The following is a 9624-nucleotide window of genomic DNA, read 5'->3' on the forward strand; positions in this document are numbered from 1 at the left end:
CAGGTTCCAACCTGTTCTAGTTAAACCGTCACCAGTGGGTATAAAAAGGTTTTTTTTAGGCTGGAGCATAAGACATTTGCTTAAAGTCACTCAAAAAATGTAATTGCAATGACCACAAAATTAAAACAATGAGAATGAGAAAAATACTGAGTCATGAGTCATGCACCTTGGCGATTCCTCTACTGTCACTTTCAAGGAAGGAACCCGAACAAAGAAGCCTCAGTGGAGCAGCCAAAGTCAACTAAAAACGATGCTGCTGTAATCCTGGTGCAATTACATTTTTTCATTTCTAAGGCCTGGCGACGGTCATTAATCCCTGCTTTCTCTCGACTGGCCATCGGAGCCAAACATCCAACTGCTCGTCTCAAAGCCCACAAAGCATCCTCCAGAGTCTTTCATGCTGCTGCCAACAGGAATGCAGAAATGAATAACTCAAAAGCCTCCCACTGTTCACCAGTGTAATAATCTTTCATAACCACAATGGTTCCACAAATTGTTGTTTTTCTTAGTGGCTCTTTGGGGACTCCCTTTTTCATTACAGGTATGATGTGACAAGTGCAGGCACCATGCTCAGACTGTCTCTTGTGACTCAACCTGGGAAATAACATTTGTTTAAACATTATCTCGCCATTCTGCTTTGTGTGGTAAAACACAGTGCTGTCATGGTGTGTCTTTACAGGACTTGAAACCTCTATAAATGTTTGTTTTTGAGAATGTGCCATTGTTTACGAGTTGCTGCATTCACCCTGAATATATGCTCAGTCAAATATAAAGATTTGGTGTTCTTATCTTGTCTTCTACTTAAATTGTCACTGTGATATTTTAGTAGATCTTAAGCAAGCGACGAGGAGGAAACGCTGTACCTGCCTGTACCAAACAAGTCTTCCTGCCATTGTCCTCCACCGATTGTGACAGTCACTCCTGTATGAACACAACTGCCTTTTGTTTTAGCAGATTCACTGGCAGGCACTCCAGCATCGAGTCTCATGTAACCGCCTGGCAAAGCACCCAAAGAAGACATTATAAAGTATTACAATAAACACATGACTTTTGTTTCTTGATGCAGGGCTGCAGGAGTTAATTTCATTCATTGACGTGCACTGTTTGGACGACACAGTGGTCAGCACTGTAGTCGCACAGCAAAAAAGGTTGTGGGTTTGATTCCCAAGTCTGGGGCTGCAATATTTTTCCCTGCATGCACACTAGGCTATTTGACAGCTCTAAATAGTGTGGGAGTGTGGTTGTCTTTGTGGTCCAGTGTAACAAAGGGTATAATCCAGCCTATAAAACAGCAGGGATGGACTCTGAGTGTAGGATAAACAGGGTCCATATGCATGGATGGATGGCTGGCTGGCTGGCTGGATGGCTGGTTGGCTGGACGGATGGATGGATGGATGGATGGATGGATGGATGGATGGATGGATGGATGGATGGATGGATGGATGAATGTGCACATTTGTTTCACTGCAATCGAATGGAATAAACAGCAGCTTCTCCTTGATACGTAAGAAGCGTCTTGAATCAAGAAAACATCAATCATCAAGAGCTGCTAAACAACAGAGTAACATTGATCTCTGTGTCCTATCCTCTTACTCTCTGAAACGGCAGGCTCGGTAAACAGATTTCAATCCAGCCTGGAGGAATCCGAAACGTGTACCGTCACGTGTACCGGTAACTATTTCTCATCGTTATGTCAACAGATCCTCCCAAAACTTCAAATTAAATGTTCCCCTGTGTGCTGTGGGGCAGCCTGCAGGGAATCTTTACACTCGGGTGTTGACATGTTGTCAGCTAGCGCGACAGGGCCGGACAGTGCTGAACTTTGACACACAAATACGCGCTTGTGTGTGTCCGCGCTGCACTGGCAACACTTCAGACGGGGGCTCCACGCCCATGTAGGTGTCTGGGGTATTCCCGGGACCATTCTGGACCCCCTCTTCTGCAACACGCTCTTTGAAGTCACACCTGCTCCACCCACACACAATGAGTCATGTGCAATTCAGCACAGCGCGTTGCACAGAGGCACAGACAACCCAGCTGCACTGGTCACGTCTGATAAGGTATATTGCCCTCAGATGACAAGTGTGAAGTGGGTGCACGTGCGGTGAAGATTTAACAATTTCTCTGGAGATGAGGAACAGGGAAATAGGAATGAGGGAGGGGTTATTCCTGGAGATGGCATAAGGGGGAAAACAACACAGCTGGATAACAACGTGTTGGACCTGAAGATATAATTTGCAGCATGAGTAACTTTATATGATGGTAAATGTGCGAGTGTCTTAGATGTGAATAAAAATTGACAGCCAGTTTCTCTGTTGCGCCTAATCACCTCGCAATGTCTTGAAAAAATCTTGTTGAGGTTCACAGTAAGCAGCAGAACGGTGGAAGAAAGGGGACTGGAGTGAGCGGGAGCTTGGGATTGTCAGCATGCCTCGTTGATCTCAGGAGTCAGACGAGAATAGCAGGTTAGAGGTGAACACGAAGGAGGTTTGCAGAAAAACATCTATGAACTCATCAAACCTCGAAGAACAGGAAAATATGAAGCCGCAATTCAAACCGGAGCGGCTCCTGTCCATTCTGTTTTTGCAACTGATTAATCAACCGATTACTTCCTTCAATTCAAGAAAACAATCTTCAATTAATTGTTTTATTGAATGTCCTACAGTTCAATAAAACAATAAATTCAATGTGCGGGAAAGAAATTGCACAACAAAAAGGCAAGTTTGAAAATGACGAGCAACTTGTCCTTGAGGTTGGCAAACTTTTTGACTGGTGGGCCACAATGGGTTTTACAATTTGACAGAGGGGCCGTGGCAGGAGTAGATGGATGGAGAGTTTTGGTGACCCACCCCATAGGTGAAAAAAATGTATCATGGGATATATAGAAAACACGTTCTTTACTGTTTATTGAAAATAAACATGTGTGACAACAAGGGTGGGGGAGGGGGAGTCAAGGGATGGGGAAACTTCCTGACTTCAGGGTGGTGGGAACATAATAGCCGCGTTCAGACTGCTAGTCAAAATCCGATTTATAGCCCATCCAGATTGAAACCGGATTGCTCTTTTGTAGTCTGAACAGTCACAAATCACATTAAATCCAATTTTTGCAAAATGGATTCAAATCACATTTGAACAGATGCGTCTCAGTGTGAACAGCTCGGTCATAATGTGGCCCAGTCTGAACAGAGCCAGATCCCATTTGGACACTTGCTAAAAACAAGTGTGGACAGTCAGCCCTAATAATCGGATTTGAGAAGGAATCTGATTTGATTTGGATTCGCCTGCAGTCTGAACGCAGCCAATTTGGCATAAGCAACATGAGATCAGAGGGTTGGTGTCTATCTGCATGTGTCTCTAACATGATGGCTCGTGCATCAACAGAGCGCACGAGTGGCTGGCACCCGGCCGGCAAACGAGAAGCAGGAGAAGAACGCAGTGACGTCTCTGCATGCCATCCACACCGCCAGCTCCAGCCACAGCCCCATTTGTTTTTCCATGAAGCGGAACAGAATGACTTTAGGTAACAGGGCAAGACTTTATGAAACTTCCCTTATTATGAAACTATGTTAACCAGGGCGACCGGTTCTGCTGGAGGAAGGGATGGAAACAGCATCCTGTGCTGTGCCGTGAGAGATGCTGCGCTCGTCTCTCGGCTTCAGATGGTTGTGCCAAGAGTGAGGAATGAGGGAGCGAGAGGCTTAACACTTTAGCCATGCGGGAGGTTGGACTCAGTCCTTGTTACAGATATCAAATATCAATGGAGATTATACAGAATGAATAGAAAAGGGAAGATATTTACTTCCCTATACATATTCATTTCATTGAACCTTGAAGCTTTCTTGTTTGTTTGTTTTTGTGTTGCTGACAGAATCGTCAATTTACAGGAGGATTTTGGAGTTGCACAGCTGCTGATGTCCTGAATCAAAGCTACCTTGAAGAAATTCTTCTTTTTTTTTCAGGATGAGCAAATAAGATGTGCACAAATGTCAAGGCGCCAGGGCTGCCGACAAGATAAGTGATGATCGAGTTCACCATCTTTCCCACTGTCAGAGTAATAACAAGAAGTGTTTGTTGATTTAAGGGTTTCTCTTGGAAATCCTTAAACGTGTGCAGAAATGTGATGTGTCCAGGTCTGCGGGCATCAGACTCATTCCCTCCTCCCCCCACCACTCAAGATAGTTTTCTTCTAGTTCTTCTACATTCTGGGCTTGTCCTGCCGGTTTGCTCCGCCCCCCTCTCGTCACTACATTACGCAGCAGTGACGCCCTGGCCCTCTCAGAGCCACTTAGAGGCAGGTCAGGTTGCCCCAACCACCACCACAACCACCACACGCAGCAGCAGCAGCAGCAGCAGCAGCAGCTCTTTCCATCCCGCCCGCAGCAGAGACACCGAACCGATCGCGTGATGGTCGGACAACAGCGCCACGTGGTCAGCGCCCGCATCCTCGGAGCTCTCCACAGGGACTCTCCGAAACTTAAAGTGAGTGCGCGAGCTCCAGTCACTCAGTTTTGGTAGTTTCAAAGTGTTCGATATGACGTGATAACATTTAAAAAAAATAAAATAAAAAATAAAATAATAATGTTAATTTCCGTTTCTCAGGTGTTCATGGTCTTAGTGTCGTGGTCTGATGAGACTGACGTCATCGTCAACAGATCATTTCACGATTTCAAGAAATTCCATGTAAGTCCGTCCTGATTGTCCTCACTGAGGATGAAAAAAAAAAAAAAAAAATAGCGTATGCAGATTCAAAATAATAATAACAATACATTCATTCTATTTCCTATTCAGAGGCTGCTGAAGAAGAGGTTTCCATTCCTGAACCCTTTTCGGAAGAACAGTAGAGTCATCCCCAAATTTAGAGGTGAGCTTCTTGTCAGCTTGATTTTTTTTTTTTTTTTTTTTTTTCACATTGTACTGTTTGTTGACGGTCATCCACTGACGTTTAAACCCATATCTCCCGTCCAGAGGGTGCCAGGAGTAGCAAGCAGAAAGGTTCCAGCCGCTCCCTGAGGCGCATGAAAATGCTGGACAGCTACCTGGATCGACTGCTCAGGTGCGAGGCGGCCGTGACCCAGAGCACCGTGGTCATGCAGTTCTTCACGCCCAGAGATCAGGAGCTGCATCCGGACTACACCAAGAACAGGTTGGGAACATCACCTCAGTATTGCGTGTGTGTGTGTGTGCTGTTGGCAAACCATTCGGGTGGTTCTGAAGTCTCAAACGCTGCTGCCACCTCGTCCCGTGCAGCACCACGCTCCTGCTGTCTGACGACTTCCCTGAAGAGAGCTTCGGCGGGGGGATTGGCGGCATTCGCCAGCCGGGCGGCAGCATCACCAGCCCGTTTGTCACTCACTCCTACCGCTGCGTCGACGCCTACGAGACCAAGGACACCAAGAACCGTCCCTTCAAGGTGGAAGTGGACGAGAAGCTGGACGTCCTGATCAAAGACCCTTCAGGTGAGACTCCAAACCCCGACTTTGTGTCCCGGTGATGCACGTTTCTTTATTTATATGTCAAATATTTGTTCCATTTCCTCCTCAGGGTGGTGGCTGGTGGAGAATGAGAACAAGTCTTTGGCCTGGTTTCCTGCTCCATACCTGGAATTGTGGGATGGAGAGGAAGATGACTTTGCAGGGAGCCACCTGGGAGGTATGGCACTTACTAGATTGCATTCATTTTTTTTTTTTTTTCAGCGTGTAACAATAGATTGGTTTTGTCAAGCTCAGTCAGCCGTAGTTAGAGAATTAATAGCTTGTGGAACTGAGGATCCCGCTGGACTTCATTCAGATGCTTCACGCTGCAGGAGATGCACATACCTGCCATACTTCTACAAATCCAGTTTTAAGGAACCACCACTAGGGTGCACTATTTAGCCACGAGGAAATAACAGTCTAGTTTTTTTTTTTAAAACCGGGTTAATAATTTTTTTCCCCTTTACTGCGGCAACAGACAGAGACGTTTGAGCGTGTTTCCTCTGATCTCCAGGCTCCCTGTACTGCGCCGTGAGGAGCTACACCCGGCAGAAGGAGGACGAGTTGTCAGTTCCCATTGGCTCTGCCGTGGATGTGCTGAGGAAGACTGACAACGGCTGGTGGTTCATCAGGTATGACTGTTTTTTCATTCTTGGCTTCAGGTGATTTTAGCTTGTTCCCTTTAAATCTTAAACCTCACCATCATCACATTGTGTTTTTGTAAAAAAAAAAAATCAACGTTTTGAAATCAACGTTTGGCTCCATCTTCTCTCCAGATTCAATGGCAAAACAGGATACATCCCCTCCATGTACCTGCAGCCGTCCAACAACCCACGCGCAAACCTCTATAGCCGGCAGATCAACGTGTACAGCTCCACCCTGAACCTGTCCAACCGCAGGCAGTCGAATCCGGCCGGCCTCGCTGAGGACCAGAGCCTGCAGCTCCGTTTAGCAGCTGCTTCTGGCATCGCGGCAGGGCGCCTCCACAAGGCCCGGTCCCTGGACGTCCTCTCAGAGCCGCTGACCCAGTCGGAGGCCAGCACTTCGCCCAGGGTGGGCGGCGGCCACAGCCCGAACTTGAGCCGCGAGTTCAGCCTGTCCTCCTCCGACAGCGAGTCGACTTCCAGTCTGACGGGGGTGGCGCTGGAGGGGCGGCCTGTGGCCACCTCCAGCGGCAGGAGCAGCCCTGAGCGCAACATCCCGGCCCGCCACGACTCCAGCCGGAGCTCCCTGAGCTCCCTGACCTCCGGGTCAACCAGCTCCAAAGACAGCAGCACGGTCACTCCCAGGGTGCCCAACAGGCCCAAGACAGAGGAGATCCTGAACCGCTGCAGCACCATGACCCGCAAGGCAGCCATGGCCACCAAGAGCCGGCTCCAGGTCTATCCGGCCGAGTCCATCTACAGCCGCTAGAAGCTCACACAGCCCGAAAAGAAACTCTTCCTGCAGCCTGTCACTTTTTTACTGCACACATCACAAATCACTGTCGGTCCAGAATGATTTGGTTTCGCTTTGAACACGCAAGAACAATGTTATCCGAATGTCACTGGGCTATGTCTTCCTCTGGTTCGCTTGTGACCAGATTTTATTTCATTTGAAGTATATTGTATCAAGTATATATCATTTTCTTTCTAAATAAATGTAGCTTCTGTGAAGCATAAGAAGAAGCAGGATCAAAACGTGGGCCGTTCTTTGTTGTAGATTTTGTTTTGTCCCCATTTAAAATCTTTATAAAGGAAAATTTGGGCAGCCATTAAATATCTGCTTTGAACGTTGAGGTTCTTCACAGTTCAGCGACCAAAAGTTTTTGTTTTACTATTATTATTATTATTACTCCTACTACTACCCTGCTGCTGTACTTATAAACTCATGTGTCACTGTAATATTTTATCACTTTGTTTACTGTCCATGTAAAGACGTTCATGGAAATGAAAGTATGGCCCTCGGTGGTCAGCCTCAGCTCAAGAGCAGTGAAGAACACGCTGACAAACAGCCTGGCATGAGACACTTTTGACTGGCTGTCAGAACAGAGCACTGGAGCCTGGTGGCTGTGATGAAACACGAGACGTGCCCCGCAGCAGCCTGTCGTATTAATCTGTAGCTTATGCCTTTGCAACGTTATTTACACTATGTATTGACTGCTTGCCTTTTGGGATCAAGTTTTATGTGAAAAGTCAAATAAAATGAACAAAAATGAAGTGAATCAGTATCATGTGTCTTTTTGAAAACAAAAAAGTACAGAAAAAAATTAAAACGTTTCAAAGTAGCAGTACAGCGATTTGTGTGTCAGTGAACAGATGAGACAAACAGACCACAATGAACATCAGTGATACCAACACTAACCTCAGCTACATGCACTCAGCGGCCACTTTAACAGGTCAAATGTTCAACTGTTTGTTAACCAAAATATGTTATCTGCCAATCGGATGGCAGCAACTCAATGCATTCAACCATGTAGACGTGGTGAAGAACACAAAGGGAAGAAAGTACAGGGTGTCCTATCCTAAAAAGTTTGACATCATTTCACAGGCCAATCATTTTGGCAATTCTTATTGAAATAATATCAGATTTTCACAGAATATATGGAAACAGATCAAGATTTTACATTTAATTTGTTCTGTTTTCAGGCTGAACCATGCCATTCTCTCCCTAAGAGAAGTCCTTTTGCATCTTGGAACATGTTCGCACACCTCGTCACCCAGTTGTGACACGGCACACCCAGTTGATCGATGCCATGTCACAGGCGGGTGACATGGCATCGGTCCCATGATAAACTTATGATGTTCATACACCTAAACAACACCTAAAACAGGTATGGGCAAACTACAACCTGCGGGCCATATGTGGCCCGTTAAGCTTTTTAATCCGGCCTGTCGAACTTGAACAAAGGATGTTAATAGTGAGCCATAAAGTGGCTGCATTTCATCCATTTTCTCAGTGTTTTAAGAGTCATTTCAATAAAGAGCTAAATACCATGGGGTTTCAAAGACACTGATTTTATTGCAACACTTTTGTTCATTTTCAATTGACATTAACCCTTGTGTTGTCTTGCGGGTCAAAAGTGACCCATTACCATGTTGAGCTGCAGAAAAAATACCTTAAACTATCTTTTTGCAACTTGAAATTTTATGACTTTTCCTAAAGGGACCCCATCATTAGAAAAAGTGATACTTTGTTTTAGTTTATGTTTCTATGTGGGCTGTACACCACGAGGGTACTGGGATTGTCTTATGGGTCATTTTTGACCCGTGAATTATAAAAGCATTTAAACACCAGAAAAAAGTTCAAAGGCCACACACAAACTCTCTCTAATACACACACACACACACACACACACACACACACACACACACACACACACACACACACACACACATATCAAAGAAATCAAAGAAACTGGATTGATATACGAATTGAACTTGAAAACTAATTCAGTATAGAGGATATAAAGCAGACCTGGGAAAAGTACGGCCCATGGGCCACATTCGGCCCGCTGCGTGTCTCTGTCTGGTCCGCATGAGACCTGTCATGAATTACATGATATACCGGTCGATCGCGAAGATAGTTTAGCTCGATCACATGGAGAGAGAGAGAGTCGCAATGATACTTCCACGGGACTTTAGCACGATCCACCACCAACCCCGTCAATGAAACTTTCCCGGGACCCCCCCCGGACCCGCAACCCACCTCCACCCCCTGTCAATGAAACTGTCTCAGGACTTTAGCACAAAAATTGTTCGCAGAGTCAAGCAACATTTTGTTGTTTTGTTGTGTTATGAGTGAAATATTTTTATAATTCACTTCCTAAAAAATATAGAATAGAAGATAAACTGTTGACAAAAAAGTTCCAGATTGCTGACTGTTTTTTTCCCTTTGTAGATAATTAATTCAGAAGTAATTACTTCACATTTATATAATAGCAATAATAAAAATTCACTGTGTAAAAAAAACTGTTATAACAGTTGGTTTGTGGTTAAAAAAAAAGTATAATGTTCACTGGTGGATCGTCTTTTTGTATTGAGAAGAATACAAAGAATACATGATAAAAAATGAATTCAATTGAGTTCAATTGATAAATAACAGGTTGTTTCATCATGCAAAATAGATTTTGGATTTAAAATTCAATTAAATTGCTTTATTTTGGGGATTTGGT

At 45.1% G+C, this 9624-nt stretch overlaps 1 protein-coding gene across 1 annotated transcript; it reads left to right on the forward strand.

Annotated features, from left to right (window-relative positions):
• Nucleotides 1-4270: 4270 nt before the first annotated feature.
• Nucleotides 4271-7669, forward strand: noxo1b (NADPH oxidase organizer 1b). Its single transcript, XM_076034674.1, has 8 exons — nt 4271-4479; nt 4600-4680; nt 4789-4861; nt 4966-5143; nt 5248-5456; nt 5542-5649; nt 5986-6103; nt 6248-7669. Exons 1-8 carry the CDS (start codon nt 4405-4407, stop codon nt 6882-6884), a joined length of 1479 nt encoding a protein of 492 aa, XP_075890789.1. The 5' UTR covers nt 4271-4404; the 3' UTR covers nt 6885-7669.
• Nucleotides 7670-9624: the final 1955 nt, after the last annotated feature.

The sequence above is a fragment of the Nelusetta ayraudi genome, unplaced genomic scaffold, assembly GCF_046127955.1.
Source record: "Nelusetta ayraudi isolate G7.1 ecotype Tasmania unplaced genomic scaffold, CSIRO-AGI_Nayr_v1 ptg000042l, whole genome shotgun sequence".
Lineage (NCBI taxonomy): Eukaryota > Metazoa > Chordata > Actinopteri > Tetraodontiformes > Monacanthidae > Nelusetta > Nelusetta ayraudi.

Excerpts from the sequence above, each read along its gene's own strand:
- noxo1b (XM_076034674.1), top strand. The coding sequence starts at position 4,405 with ATGGTCGGACAACAGCGCCACGTGGTCAGCGCCCGCATCCTCGGAGCT. Across the intron at positions 4,681-4,788 it reads ACGATTTCAAGAAATTCCAT|AGGCTGCTGAAGAAGAGGTT; the intron begins GTAAGTCCGTCC and ends TTTCCTATTCAG. Across the intron at positions 5,457-5,541 it reads CCTGATCAAAGACCCTTCAG|GGTGGTGGCTGGTGGAGAAT; the intron begins GTGAGACTCCAA and ends TTTCCTCCTCAG.